General features: G+C 43.6%; 1 protein-coding gene across 1 annotated transcript in view; it reads left to right on the top strand.

Moving 5' to 3' along the window:
* The window catches only part of NOC2L (NOC2 like nucleolar associated transcriptional repressor), a 224,624-nt gene that overhangs the window by 183,840 nt on the left and 24,673 nt on the right, over positions 1-16,111 (top strand). Inside the window, exon 17 of the mRNA XM_077458080.1 lies at positions 4,236-4,371. Within this exon, the coding sequence (XP_077314206.1) occupies positions 4,236-4,371 (136 nt within the window). The remainder of the gene's footprint in view (positions 1-4,235; positions 4,372-16,111) is intronic.

Here is a 16,111-nt window from a genome sequence, read left to right as displayed (position 1 = left end):
CTCCGGCGAATCACCGTGATTCGCCGGAGCCGCGATGACGTCACTCCCGTGCATGCTCAAGGGAGCCGACACTTGTGGCATATCGCTGCGATCTGTGGCCTGCCCAGTGCGCCTGCGCGCCGCTGTCTACAGGTAATATCTCCTAATCCGTATAGCAGTGATGGCGAACCTTGGCACCCCAGATGTTTTGGAACTAAATTTCCCATGATGCTCTGGCACTATGCAGTGTAGTTGAGCTTCATGGGAAATGTAGTTCCAAAACATCTGGGGTGCCAAGGTTCACCATCACTGCCGTATAGGTTTAGGAGATATTTCTTGGACCTACAGGTAAGCCTTAATCTAGGCTTACCTGTAGGTCAAAGTGGTTTGTAAGGGTTTACAACAACTTTAACTGCTACATTTGAAGGAGAGCTTGCTTTGTTCAAAAACTACAGATTTATTCGCTAGATCACCAGATGAAAATAAAGGAAAGAAAGTCTAAAAAGGAAAATAAATGAAGCTTTTTCATATAGGAATTGATAAGCTGCAATATAACAAATAGTTGCTTTTGGGTTTAATACCACTTTAGCTCCCTGAAATATATGCATATTGCTCTCGGTGCAAGTGCTGAAATATACTGGTTGAACTGGCAGAAAGTGGCAATGGGTTGTTTGTCCAAATGCACACTTTATTGCATTAAAAATACTTCAAGGAGGACCTGTGAGGTTTCAGAGTGTCAGTGAAGACTAAAAAGCATTAATCCTAACCCCTAACATTCCGTGCTTAGATATGTGCGCCCTTTGCATCATCTGAAGTGGGTATATATTTAGTGAGATAGAGGTGGCTGTAATTGTTTTACGCATTTCATGACATCAGAAGACAGCTTGGTATGTATGTGCAGTAAAAAAAATTGTAACGGTAATAAATTAGCATTTTAATGTAGTTATTTCCCACCTTCATGGCATAGACATTGAGACACACGCTCCTAGCTGTTTTTCTCCTATTTCTCTTTTTTTATTTTTTTATTTTGAGACTTGTTGACATTTTAAAAGGGTTCACAACTTCTTTCCCATCACCGTCAATGTGATGTCACTACTCGAAAAGCGCTACAAAGTTGTGAGCCATGAAAACACGGAGTTAATGCAAGCACAAACTCCTGCTTATATTGGGGGCAATTCGCCCGTTCCCTGTAGAACTGCATGTCTGCATAAGCGCAAGTCAGGCTGCTGTAGGTAAATGTGATAGCTGTCTGCTGTGTCTGTACACGTCTGTGCGTAGGTGAGTGTGTGTGCGTGTGTATGTGTGAGAGCTTTCGGCTCTCATCAGTGCTAATAATTACAGCGCTAAGCATTTTTCCTGGAGCTTCTAACAGCCTCTAATGATGCCGCTGTGGAAGGGTGGCAGCAGTCGTTAGCTCCTTCATTAGGAGCAGCAGATTAACGAGCAGAGGGCTCAGCTACTTCAATAATAGAAAGAAAAAAAAAAAAATAGAGGAAATAAAAGATGCTGGCTTGGGAGTCTCTTGTGAGCTTCCTGTTATCTCATTATCGTCTGGTTATTAACGAGGGGTAGCAATGATCTGACAAGGGAGAGGGGGCCGCCGCTGATGAATCTCCCATTGTGTTTTAGAGATTACATAATCCAATTTTAAGACTAGCTTTCCGCACCCGGAACATCTAGCTGGATGGGATCAGTGGTTATATCTTTGTTAGTCATTTTCATGTCTGCCATTTTCATTTTTAGCCCACTACTATGTATTAAAGTGTAACTCTAGGCAAACGGGTTATATGCATTTGAAATGAATGTGTGAATGTTTTTTACCTGCCAAAATGTTTGTAATTTTGTTCAACGTCTTGTGATTGCCGCACCTTTTACTACTTTGCATAGCCAGTAGGATTGCTCCACTATTTCCAGCCTAATAGGGCAATTTGATGCTGATTTATTTATTGTCTGTGAGCAGACTGACATGAATATTGTATTCAGTTTTATAACTGAATACTACTCGTATACCCCTTCTTGCTTCTATCTAATATAGTTTTATAAGAGCCTGTCGGGTCTAATGAAATGAAAATGGCAGCTCCCTGTAAGAAAATGGTCGTTGTACTTTAGTGCCGAGTCCTATAGTGATGAAGGAGTCGGAGGATGGAACTGCGACACGTGGCAGGGGACACAACCATCTGACTCTCCTGGAAGTAGTACAGTGCATCCAGAAAGTATTTACAGTACTTCACTTTCTCCACATTTTGTTATTTTACAGCCTTATTCCAAAATGGATTAAATTCATTATTTTGCTCAATGTGATTGTAGCCGTATTAGTGCAATTGTGACAGAGAAAATTGAGTACTGTCCGTGATACTTTTTTTATTTGCACTAACATACAATTTTTCAGGACAAGCTTTCGGGTATGTCCCCTTCTTCAAGGTCCAAGCAGTACTGCTTGGACCTTGAAGAAGGGGACATACCCGAAAGCTTGTCCTGAAAAATTGTATGTTAGTGCAAATAAAAAAAGTATCACGGACAGTACTCAATTATTTTGCTCAAAATTCTGCAAACAATACCCCATAATGACAAGGTGAAAGAAGTTTGTTTGAAATTTTTGCAAATATATTAAAAATGAAAAATAAAATCACATAGGTATTCACAGCCTTTGCCATGACCCTCAAAATTTAGCTCAGGCGCATCCTGTTTCCACTGATCATCCTTGAGATGTTTCTACAACTTGATTGGCGTCCACCTGTAGTAAATTCAGTTGACTGGACATGATTTGAAAGGGCACAAACCAGTCAATATAAGGTCCCACAGTTAACCGTGCATGTCAGAGCACAAGCCATGATGTCCAAGGAATTGTCTGGAGACCTCCAAGACAGGATTGTACAGAGGCACAGATCTGGGGACAGTGGCCTCCATCATCTGTAAATAGAAGACATTTGGAACCACCAGGACTCTTCCTAGTGTGGGCTGCCTAGCCAAATTGAGCAGTTGGGGAGGTGATCAAGAACCCAATGGTCACTCTGAAAGAGCTCCAGCGTTTCTCTGTGGAGAGAGGAGAACCTTCCAGAACATCAACCATCTCTGCAGCACTCCACCAATCAAGCCTGTGTGGTAGAGTGGCCAGAGGCAAGTCACTCCTCCATAAAAGAAACACAACAGCCCTCCTGCAGTTTACCAAATAGAACCTGAAGGTCTTTCTGTTCTGATAAAACAAAGATTGAACTTTTTGGCCTGAATGGCAAGTGTCATGTCTGGCGGAAACCACCTCGCCAATACCATCCACACAGTGAAGCATGGTGGTGGCAGCATCATGCTGTAGGGATGTTTTTCAGCAGCAGGAACTAGGAAACTAGTCAGGATCGATGGAAAGATGAATGCAGCAATATACAGAGACATCCTTGATGAAAACCTTCTCCAGAGCACTCTGGACCTCAGAGCGGGGCGAAGGTTCATCTTCCAACAGGACAACGACCCAAAGCAGACAGCCAAGATATCAAAGGAGCTGCTACGGGACAACTCCTGTGAATGTCATTGAGTGGCCCATCCAGAGCCCAGACTTGAACCCGATTTGAACATATCTGGGGAGATCTGAAAATGGCTGTGCACCGATGCTTCTCATCCAACCTGATGGAGCTTGAGCAGTCCTGCAAAGAATGTAACTGCCCAAAAACAGGTGTGCCAAGCTTGTAGCATCATACTCAAAGACTTGAGGCTGTAATTGGTGCCAAAGATGCTTCACCAAAGTATTGAGCAAAGTAAAGTAAATGTGATTTATTTTTATTGTTTTCACATTGTCATTATGAATGTATTGTTTGTAGAATTTTGAGGAAAATAATGCATTTAATCCATTTTGTAATAAAGCTGTAACATAACAAAATGTGGAAAAAGTGAAGCACTGTAAATGCTGAAGAGACAGTTGAAGGCTCGTAAGGCTGGAACAGATAGGAAAATAGGATACAAGTGCCACTAGAGAGGTGAAGATACTACTTCTTTTCTTACAAGGGGCTGCCACTTTCATTTCTATTTTTAGACAGGGTCTCTTTAACAAGACGTAATCCTCATCAGCTAGGAATCAAAGTTGTGCTTTCGGTGATCTATCTCCATAAATGCTGATTTGGGTTGGATGTTATGGGTTTCTGCACATTACATTTTAAACACAAACCTTTATATGTTAAGTTTTTTTTTTTTTTTTTTTTTATGGACGTCCTCTTTTGGTACCTGTTTCCCTGATAAGTAATGAAGCTAAATGTTTTTTTCCTTATTAGATGGAAGATTTAAATCTCCCTGAAATAAAGAGGAAAAAGTTGGAAAAGAAGGAGGAAGATAAAAAAGAATTCAAAGACCTATTTGACTCTGACAGTGATTCAGATGGTGGCAGTGCTGGCTTGTCACTGAAAAAAGGTAATTTCTTTCTCTCGGTCTGCCTTTGCTACTGTTTTTTCAATGTTGAGGATTGCCATTGCAGCACATTCATGTGTATGTATAAACGTGTTTCATTAACCACTTCAGCCCCGGAAGTATTTGCCCCCTTCCTGACCAGAGCACTTTTTACAATTTAGCACTGCACTACTTTAACTGGTAATGGCGCGGCCATTCAATGTTGTACCCAAACAAAATTTACGTCCTCTTTTTCCCACAAATAGAGCTTTTTTTTTGGTGGCATTTGATCACCTCTGCAGTTTTTATTTTTTGCGCTATAAACGAAAAAAACTAACTTTTTTATACTTTGTTATAAAAAAAAAATACAGTAAACTCAATTTTAGTCATACATCTAGGCCAAAATGCATTCAGCCACATGTCTCAGGTAAAAAAAAATCAATAGACGTATATTGGTTTGCGCAAAAGTTATAGCGTCTACAAACTAGGGTACCCCCATAAAATTACCCCATTTTGGAAAGTATTAATATTAATATATTAATTTTTTTTTGTCACAGGTAATTGAAAAATGACAAAAAAAATACAAATTTCCACAAAGTTGTCACTGAAATGACATATATATTGTGCAAATGTGCCATGGTTATATGTGTAATTACACCCCAAAATACATTCTGCTGAATACATGGAGACCACGTGTGAGACACTTTGGGAGCCTAGCCACGTACAGGAACTCGAAAACTAAGCACCGCCTTCAGGCTTTCTAAAGGCGTATCTTGGGCATCTCACTCCTCACTACCTATCAGTTTTGGAGGCCATGATATGCCAAGATAGCACAACCCCTCCCCCCCAATGACCCCATTTTGGAAAGTCGACACCCCAAGCTGTTTGCCGAGAGGCATGTTGAGTATTTTGCTGAGAGGTAGGTTGAGTCCATGGAATATTTTATATTTTGCCACAAGTTTCGGGAAAATTACAAAAACTATTTTTTTTTTCACCCCAAAGTTGTCACTAAATGATATATTGCTCAAACATTCCATGGGCATATGTGAAATTACACCCCAAAAAACCAAGCACCGCCTTCAGGCCTTCTAATGGTGTAAAATTGTGATTAGTGAGGAGTAAAATCACCATTTTATGCCCTTAGAAAGGCGTTGATTGTTTTTCTATGTCCTGTGCGCGGCTAGGCTCCAAAAAAGTCCCACACGTGGTATCCCTGTACTCAGGATAAGCAGCAGAATGTATTTTGGGGTGCAATTCCACATATACCCATGTTATGTGTGAGCAATATATCATTTTGTGACAACTTTGTGTAAATAAAAATAAAAAAATAATAAAATAAGTTAATTTTCCCAAACTTGTGGCAACATATAAAGTATTCCATGGCCTCAACATGGCTCTCAGCAAATAGCTTGGGATGTCTCCTTTCCAAAATAAGGTAATTTGGGGGGGATTTTGAACTGTCCTGGTATTTTATGCACAGCATTAGAAGCTTATGCCACACATCACCCACTCTTCTAACCACTTGAAGACAAAGCCCTTTGAAAAAATAGATCTGTATTTTTTTTGCTAGAAAATTACTTTAAATCCCCAAACTTTATATTTTTTTTCAACGCAAAGGCCCTACAGATTAAAATGGTGGGTGTTGCAATTTTCTTTTTCACACAGTATTTGCACAGCGATTTTTCGAACGCAATCATCTTGGAAGAAAAACACATTTGAATTTTAATGCACTAAAACACACCGGGGGGGTCGGTGGCGGACATTCCCTCCCACTGCTTGTAAAGGAAGTCTAGCAGCTAATTAGCCACTAGGGTTGCTTTTACATGAAAAGAATGATACCAATATGATGTCTAAACCTGCAGGCATCATTCTGGTATAACCATTCAAAGTCCATCAACATACCCTTGTTGGGCATATATTCTAATGTTCGTTGGCTGCATTAAAAAAGATTGATCAGTGGGTATGCCCATCATTATTATACCACCCTGCATCTACCCACTTCTAATGATGGGAATACATGCACCGTTTTTTTTTAACTGTGGTGGTGAAATCGCCTTCTACAGTGCTGGAGTAGCCAATTTACGTATAGTGAGAGCAAACGCTGTTACTGTCAAGATAAATAAATCAGTGCTGCAGCTGAATGGCGTACCTGAAAAGCAAACAATGGTAACAATAAAACATTAACTCAATAGAACAATTTATTTTTATAGCAATCTGTACAAAAAAAGAGTAAAAATTATTTGCCGAAGTATGGGGACAATCTGCCCCTCCACCCCTGCCCCCATTCTTCGGCATATATGCTCGTTTTTTTTCAACTGGTGGTGAAATCACCTACAGCAATGGAGTCGCTGATTTATGCACCATAAGAGCAAACACTTCAGTTCAGGTCACTAAAAATGCGATGGCATCTTTGGAGACCCTGTGAAAGTGTGCCATGCTGTACCCTACGCCAATACTCCACTAATGTGTGGTAGCATTGGAAACATTCACCGATGCATGGACCAGATTGATCAATAAAAGTGAGTGTCACCGCCTGTATCCGTGTTTCCTACAGACACGACATCTTCTTTGGGGGGTTCCTTGGGTAGGGGCACCACAGAGGACATACGGAAAATGCCTCATGCTGCCAGCTCACTGCATTTGCGTTGGGAAGTTGGGGCACAGCACCATCTGGAAACACAAGGGCTGTGATGACCTCTTCCTGGAATTTAAGGAAGGATCCAATTCATCCTGACATAACACAAAAGCTTTCAAAAAAGCCAATTGAAATAGGTATACAGACACTTTTTTTTTTGTACCAGCGTCTGGCTCTATGGGCAATTAATTATGACACCATAAACTGGGCGTTGAGGTCCACCCCTACCATAATAAGGTTGTATTTGTGAACACAGAGGGGTTTCTCCACAATACCAGTCACCGTTGGAATTTGGACTGTCATATCTGCATGAAGGGAGGACAGAAAGAAAACATTCCATGAATCCCTCCACTTCACTGCAAGCAAATTATTACGTCTCAAGCAGTCTCTCTCCCCCAGTCTAAGTCAGGACTCTACAAGCCACTGGGGTAAGCTCTGGCGATTAGATTGCACAATTCCACATGTGTCAATTCCACGATCAAAAAGGTGACTAAAAATTGGCAGACTTATGTAATAATTGTCCATGTACAAGTGGTACCCCTTTGTGAATAAGGGTGACACCAAGTCCCAAACAATCTTGCCAGCGCTCCCTATGTAGTCTGGGCAGTTCTCAGGCTCCACCATCTTTTCCCTTGTAAACCATAAAAAAACGATATGTATAGCCTGTTGCCCTGTCACAAAGATTATGCAACTTGACCCCATATCTGGCATGCTGTCTGGGAAGATAGTCTTTGAAAGACCAGAAAAGCGGCCAGAAAAACGTAATCAGGTACTGGTCAACGCAGACAGCTTGATCGGAAATAAACAAGGCTGTTGTTTGAAGTGGTTTACGAGGGGCCGAATTTTGTAGAGCCGATCAAATCCAGGGTCACGCCGAGAACGACAGTGTTCATTGTCGCTGAAGTGCATAAACTGCAAGATCTGCTCCTATTTAGCCCTGGTCATGGATGCAGAGAACACGGGCATATGGTGAATTGGGTCAGTGGAACAATATGACCGCAATTCACTCTTTTTAGTTATGCACATGAGGAGGGATAGGCCCAGAAAGGTCTTAAATTCTAAAACTGTAATAGGTTTCCTATCTTTGGCAAGGCTCAACTGGGGATTAGCGGCGATGAATTGACCAGCATACAAATTGGTCCATAATCAAGTGATGAAAAAAATCAACTGTGTTCACCGAAATTGCAGGTTGTTCAGTGAATGGGGGGATTACGGGCGCTGCAGAAGTGGTGGGCTCCCAATTAGGATGAGCAAATGCAGCGGGAAGGGAACTATGTGCTTGACGGGCCTGTGTTTGTCTTCTTGGTGCCTGTTTGACACTACTTGTGCTAGCCACTGCACCAGCTTGAACTGCATTTATGGGACTTGCCACTCCCCTACGTGATACAGCAGTGTGCTGGTTTGACTACGACCATGGTATACTAGGCTGCTAGTGCTTGCCAGTTCACCAGAAGGATGAGCGGCACTAGTACTTGCTCTCTGCTCCATACTAGAGCCCTGCAGTTCTTGGCACCTCAACAACAGAAGAACAACAGGGTCAGATACGCCTGACCTTAGCAGAGAACACCACTGTCGTCAGAGCTATCTGTCAGAGTGCCGATGCTGTCTACTGGTTCATATTCTAAGCCTACATCTGACAGATGGGATACTTCCTCTTCACTCTTATTGGTCATGCTCAGAAATGTGTAGGCCTCTTCACTAGTATACTTTCGATTGAACATTGTGGCCTCTAAATTTACTGGTACAACTAGTGCGACTCACAGGCAAAAAGAGCACCTGATTGTCAGAGCCTGCTTCAATTGCTACCAAAAAAACTGTTGGCGTTCGCAGTGATCAGACCTGACTCTGCAAACACTACAGTTGTGTTTTTTTTTCCTGAAGTCACTGATCGTTTGGGTGGGCTGGGCTGGGCAAAGGGGCTAAGCAGGTATGTGGGCTGATACCGCTAACGCTAATATAGTTCTGATAAGATATTGATCCGTTCAGACACTATACTACTAAGGGAGGTGTATGCGTGGGTGGTAGAGTTATATGATGCTATAATAAATAACTAAGCAGCGTCTCCCGTGACGCTTATATGGTGATCACTGGTGACGGGGTTAAAGGGTTAACTGGGGGTGATCAAGGTGTTAAAACCTTTATTCGATTTATATATGGGGGTACTGACGGTGAAACGAACTGGCTAACCCGTGACACTAATAAGGCGATCAAAATATAGATCTATACACTATATTAGCAACACTGGTGACGGGGGGGTGAAAGGATTAACTGGAGGGCGATCAAGGGGTTAAACCTTTATAAGGGGGGTACCCTAGACCTACCGGGGCCTACTACTAGCTGCCCTAACACTTATTACTGTCACAAATGACACCAATGCAGTGATCAGTGAAAAATCGGAAAACTGTAATTGGTGAGACAGTGATAGGCAGTGAAGGGGTTAACTGCGGAGGTTATCGGGGGGTGATAAGTGTGCCTACGTATACTGGTGTTAGTGTAGTGTTGTGCAACTCACGGTTAGATGTCCTCTCTCTGGAACCGAAAAGACTTCAACGAAGGGAGATGACATCATTTCCTCTGTCTGTGTTTACACTTGCATGCAGAGGACAGTCTCTCATTCGTCAGAACTGATCACCAGGACCAGGCCAGAAATCATTGGCCTGGGCCTGGAGACCAATCGATTCTGAAGCAAATCCGATCGCCACGGGTGTGCACGCGCGCCAGACTTATAACTACTGCTTTTTGCCCAGGAGAGCCCTGCCCCAGTATGATGACGATGGCTGGTCGGCTACTGGATGTTCATTTTTGGAGCATTTTACACAATAAAACTATATTTTTGGTGTAACATGCGCCAGCACCTCTTCTCGTGCCCCCAATTTCTCCCCATGACAGCGGGTGTTCCTTTCTACCACAGCCACATCATACAGCAATCTGTGAATGAAGACACTTCAAGTCCTGTTTGCCACCTTGGCTGGTGAGCGCCATCATAGTTCATTGACACTTCATCTAGGTTGCAGGATGTGTCTGCAGAAGCCTGAAATTGCACACACGATTCATTGATCATGTGTGTAAGGCTCCTGGGGTAAAAAATAATAAATTAACATTTCTTTATCGTACATCACGGGACATAGAGCCACAGTAATTACTGTATGGGTTATATGGCACCTTCAGGTGATGGACACTGGCACACCCTAAACAGGATGTTCATTTTCCCATATAACCCCTCCCCATACCTCAGTTTTTTTGCCAGTGTCTTAGGTGTTGGTCACGAGTAAAGATATGCTGTACTGAGCTCTGGTGGAAAAGTATTTGCTGGGGCAAGCCATGCAACCGGATCCATTCAAAGTGTCTTTTGAATGGTACCCGGGCCTCCTGGCAGAAGAAACAAGGTTTTGCCTGCAACACTGCTCTTTTTAGAGTGCTAGACCCTGGGACCCAGTGCTTTGATTTTTTTCAGCCATATTTCCTGGCGGGGTGCTTTTACAGGTCCAGGGGTGTGGAACCCATGATAAAAAGGGGCCCCCTTCCCTGAAGGTTTTTTAAAGGGAGCCCATCGTGAGTGGTGAGGATTGGGTTTGTCTGGTTGTATCACAGAACCCTGCAGCTCAGGGGTCTTCAAACTACGTCCCTCCAGTTGTTCAGGAACTGCAATTCCCATTATGCCTAGTCATGTCTGAATGTCAGAGTTTTACAATGCCTCATGGGATGTGTAGTTCCGCAACAGTTGGAGGGCCATAGTTTGAAGATTCCTACTGCAGCTGGATAAGGTAATGGAGATTCCTAAGGATTTTTTTTTAACTCCTGTGGGTTTTTTCCTTTAAATACATGTTGTCATGCCTAAAGTGTTCACCGGGGGCTGTCAGGAGCATGTACCTGTTCCATGCTTGTCAGTCTCGCTCTGTGTCCATACAAGCTGCATGCTTCCTCCTGCCCAAGCCCCAGGTAAGACATGAGAAGGGGGGTCTTTTCTTTCAAAAGTCCCCCACCTGGACAGAGGTACCTCGTCTCCCCAGGAAGCAGAAGGAGCATGGGCCAGCCGGCAGTATGCCGTGCTACTGCCGCCGCCTTTATGACTGTTCTCCGTCCATCAAGCTCTTCTCCCCTCTTCCACCCCAGCCCCCTCCACATGCGATCCGGTCGGATCGGAGCCCGCTCGCGCATTGAAACCATTTTTAAAAAAAAAGTGTAGTGGAAAGTCATAGAAGGGGGCAAGGCTTAGCATGTGCTGTGCTTAGGGCTTTGTCAGCTATAAAGTGCACCTTTACTCAGGTGCATTCAGCTGACGGAGGGGCGCAGAGCAGACGGGCGTATGTGAGTGTTCCCAGGGCACATTTATTTTGCATCAGGCTGAGCATTAACCTCCCTGGCTTTATATTGTAGGCCTGTAATTCTTAGGAATAACTCGCTTAAATCTGTCCAACGAGTCTAGTAGACATCTCAGGTATGATAAAGTTTGAAAAACAAAATCATAAATTATAATATAAATATAACAAATAATATAATAATAATAAAAATGATTCAATATGGTAATCAAATCAAAATCACTGAAATTTTCTCAGTTGCAGAATTGTCGCTGTCATTACTTTCAGTGTTTTGATGACGGCTTTCCCCACAAATCACTATCGATCAATTCTGCAAGTGATTCCAATTTATTATCGCTGTTTTCTAGCTGGTCTAAAACCACTTGGGACAAAAGGGATGTGAAGTAAATTGATACAGTAATGTATACTGTAAGATTACAGTGTATTGTGTTTTACTTTTTGAATTTGGTGCCGTTCTCCTGCTCCGCAACGCTCGCTCACACAGTGGGGAGACATTGCAGGATCTTGGGGACAAGGTAAGAAACGTGTACCTGGATCCTGCAATTCAATTCCGAGTGTCGCTGGGGGTTACCGCTTTTGGTACTGAAAATCCACCCCAAGCCACACTCGGGAATACCGCCAAGGGGGTTAATAGCAGCGGCAGTTGCTGGACTATTTGCTCAGCAGTGGGCGCATTTTTGGTAGTACCTCTGCATTTGTGCTTGACACTATGACCAGAGGGAGAGGTACAAATACCTCAAAAGATGAGGACACACAGGGGTCGCTCTCAGGCTTTAAAGACCTTCCCTCTGCAACAACATCCCCCCCTGAAAGGCCTGGGGAGGCTGGTCAGAGTGAGCCATCTGGGTCATCAGGGGTTGCAATTGCTTCCGACAGTTCAGCCTCTGTCTATGTTACTGAGGAGGTTTTTTCCTCAGTCATGATTGGCTGAGGAAAGCTTAACGGCTTTAATAGCATCTTCACAGAGTGGAAGAAAACGCACTAGGTCCCCTTCTACTACCCAGAATCCTCAAACAGTGGGAGAGGGAAGATGAATCCCCCTCAGAGGACCGTGAAGAGACTGATGACTCCTCTTCTGAGGGTTCAAGTGGGGAAGGACCACCTTCAGCTTCACAAGCTGGGAAATTACCGTTGCATTCTCTTGCTGAAATGGTCCACTCCACATTTAAGCTACCCTTAACTGATTCAGTTGAAAAGCCCACTTCTTTGGGTTCACTAAAACCTCCTCAGGCTTTGTGTGCCTTTCCTGCACATTCATTGCTGGAAAAGCTTATGTACTCTGAGTGGGATCACCCAAATAAACATTCCCCCCCCCCCCCCCCTAAAAAGTTTTCAACACTTTGTCCTTTGGAGGAAAAATTTACTAAGATGTGGAGTATACCAGCAATTGATGCTGCTATATCCTCCGTGAATGACAGTGTTGACAATGCACAAATGCTTAGGGATCCAGCTGATAAAAAAATTGGAATTTCTGTTAAAAAACATTTTTTCCTTGGCATGTTCAGTGGCTCAACCTGCAGTGGTGGCAATTGGGGTATGTCAGTCCTTGAGAGACCATTTGAAATAGGTGCTCAAGGTTTTCCCTGAACACCAGGCCCAGGATTTAGCCAAGCTGCCAGCGGCTTTGTGTTTTGCAATTGACGCAATCCTAGATTCTGTTCTTCAAACCTCTCGCCTTACACTTGAGTTGGTGCATATGCGTAGAATCTTTTATGGTTGAAAAGTTGGTCAGCCGAAGTGCCATGAAAAAAGCTCCTGGCCTCCTGGTTTTCCTTTCCGCAGTGAAAAGCTGTTTGGGGATGATTTAAACAAATATATCCAAATGATATCAAGTGGGAAAAGTACCCTTTTGCCAGTTAAGAAAAAGTAAACGTTTCTCATTTAAATGGGCTCTTTCTCCAGTGCCAGGGGCATCAGCCTCCAGGCAGTTGTGATGGTCTCCACAGTCAGGTTCAAGAGGTAAACATCGGGGTCAATCCGAGGGCAAAATAAGTCCTGGGGGAGGAAACCTACAAGACAGAACACTAAAGCCTCTTTATGAAGGGGCTCCCCCGCTTGTTTGAGTGGGGGGGGGGGGACTTCTGCAGTTCTCACGGGTATAGCAGGATGAATTTCAAGACAGATGGGTGGTCTCCACAATAGCTCTAGGTTAAAAACTAGAGTTCAGAGAATTCCCGTTTCCTCAGTTCAGATGTCCCCAAAGATCCAGAGAGAAAGAAGTCTCTCTCTTTCAATCGTTAGACTGACCTTAGTCGCAAAAAGTGATTATGGTGGTCTCCATGGAAGAGCAGGGGTTGGGGTTTTATACAAATGGTGTCAAAACCAAATGGAGATGTCGGACCCATTCTAGATTTCGAAGATCTAAACCGGTCCTGAAAATCCGCTCTTTTTGCATGGAATCAATCAGTAGTCACCATCCTACAAGGAGGAGAACTTCTGGCATCAATCGACATCAGGGATGCATACATGCATGTACCTATTTTCCCCACACATATCTGCGTTTCGAAGTAGAAAAACGTAATTTTCAGGTGGTAGCCTTGCCTTTCGGTCTAGCTACTGCACCTCGGGTGTTTATAAAGCTTCTGGCCCTTACTCTGGCCAGATTAAGGAATCAAGATATAATGATAATAGCATACCTAGACGACCTGCTCTTGATAGACTGGTCGGTAGCCCGCTTGGACCAAAACATGGTCACCACAGTTAACTACCTGGAATACCTAGGTTGGGCCCTCAACCTAGAGAAATCTTCTTTAAAGTCAGTAAGAAGTTTAGAGTACTTGGGTCTGGTCGTAGATACAGCCCAGAAGAAGGTGTTTTTACCCCAGGCAAAGATCAGCGCCATAAAGGAGCTGGTTCAGGTGGTCAGGGCAAAGAAGGGTCCTTCTGTATGCCTTTGTATGAGGTTGTTGAGGAAGATGGGGGCTTAATTCAAAGCAGTTCCCTATGCTCAGTTTCATCCGAGACTGCTGCAAAACAGCAGTTTTGCGTTTGTCACCAAAAGTGCACCAGAGCCTCAGTTGGTGTAGGATATTCGAGAATCTGCAGAAGGGGAAATCCTTCTTACCAGTTACCTGGAAGGTGATAACAGATGCCAGCCTTTCGGGTTTAGGAGCGGTCCTGGAAGAGGCGTCTGTCCAAAGAAAATGGTCCAGAACCAAAAGGACCTTGCCCATCAACATTCTAGAGATTCGGACATCGCACCTATCCCTAAATGCCTGTACATTCATGTTGCGGAATTCTCCTGTCAGCATTCAATCCGACAATGCCACAGCAGTGGTTTATATCAATCACCAAGGGGGCACCAGAAGTAAGGCAGCCCAGGGGAGAGTTAAACCATATCCTAACCTGGGACGAAAAGCATGTGCCGTGCATATCAGCAATCTTCATTTCAGGGGTAGAGAACTGGCAGGCGAACTACTTAAGTCGCCTGAAGTTGTTCCTGGGGAAATGGTGCCTTCACTCAGACATCTTCCTGGCTATATGCCAAAGATATCCCGGATGTAGATCTGTTTTGCATCCAGGTTCAACAACAAAGTCGACAACTTTGTGTCAAGAACAAGGAATCCACTCGCATGCGGAACAGATGCGTTGGTGACCCTGTGGGTTCAGTTCTCACTGATTTATGCATTCCCTCCTATTCTGTTGCTACCTCGACTTCTTCGCAGGATCAAGCGGGAAAGCAATTCGGTAGTTCTTGTGGCCCAGAAGATCTTGGTATACAGAAATGGTAAAGATGGTGTGGAGGCCCCTTGGACCCTACCACCACATCCAGACCTGCTATCACAGGGACCAGCATTCCATCCTACTTTACAAATGCTAAATTTAATGGTTTGGCTATTGAAGCCCACATTCTGAAGAATCACGGGCTTTCAGGCTCAGTGATATCTACCTTGATTAATGCAAGGAAGCCAGTTTCCATGGTCATTTATTATAGAGTCTGGAAGGCATATGTTTCCTGGTGTGAATCCAGGGGTTGGCATCCCAGAAAGTATGTCACAAGTAGAAGTCTTGCCTTTCTGCAAAGGATATTAGAGATGAAGATGGCCTTGAGTACTATCAAGGGCCAGGTCTTGGCCTTATCGGTATTGTTTTGACGTCCGATTGCTTCGCATTCTTTGGTCTGAAGCTTTATACAAGGGGTAACGCAGCTTAATCTACTGGTTAGGACACCCCTGAACCCCTGGGGCTTGAATTTAGTTCTGTCGGCATTACAGAAACAACCTTTTGAGCCGATACAACATATTCCCTTGGTCCTTTTGACAAGGAAGCTAGTTTTTCTGGTAGCCATTTCTTCTGCAGGAAAGAGCCATATTTTAATCATTCACAAGGATAGAGTAGTATTGCGTCCTCATCCTAGCTTTCTGCCAAAGGTGGTTTCAGGTTTTCATCTAAACCAGGATATTGTTCTACCTTTGTTTTTTACAGAACCCTGTTATACGGAAGATAAGTCACTACGTTCTCTGGATGTAGTGAGAGCAGTCAATCTATTTGAAGGTGACTGCTCAGATTCGTAAAACAGAGGTTTTGTTTGTGTTGCCTGAAGGTCCTAGAAAGGGACAGGCAGCGTCAAAATCTACTATTGCCAAATGGATTCAGCAAGTAATTATTCAAGCTTATGGTTTGAAGGGGAAAGTTCCACCTTTTAAAATCAAAGTGCACTCCACCAGGACTGTTAATGCTTCATAGGCAGTGCATCACCAAGCCTCCATGGCTCAAATCTGCAAGGCCACAACTTGGTCTTCAGGCCATACATTCACCAGATTTGATCAGGTGGATGTAAGAAGGCATGAGGATATCGCCTTTGGGAGCA

Source organism: Lithobates pipiens, unplaced genomic scaffold, assembly GCF_037356315.1.
Source record: "Lithobates pipiens isolate NorthernLeopardFrog02 unplaced genomic scaffold, aLitPip1_a1.2 Scaffold_27, whole genome shotgun sequence".
Taxonomy (NCBI): Eukaryota; Metazoa; Chordata; class Amphibia; order Anura; family Ranidae; genus Lithobates; species Lithobates pipiens.
Note: the sequence above shows the minus strand (reverse complement) of the source record. Positions and strands in the feature narration are given on the sequence as shown.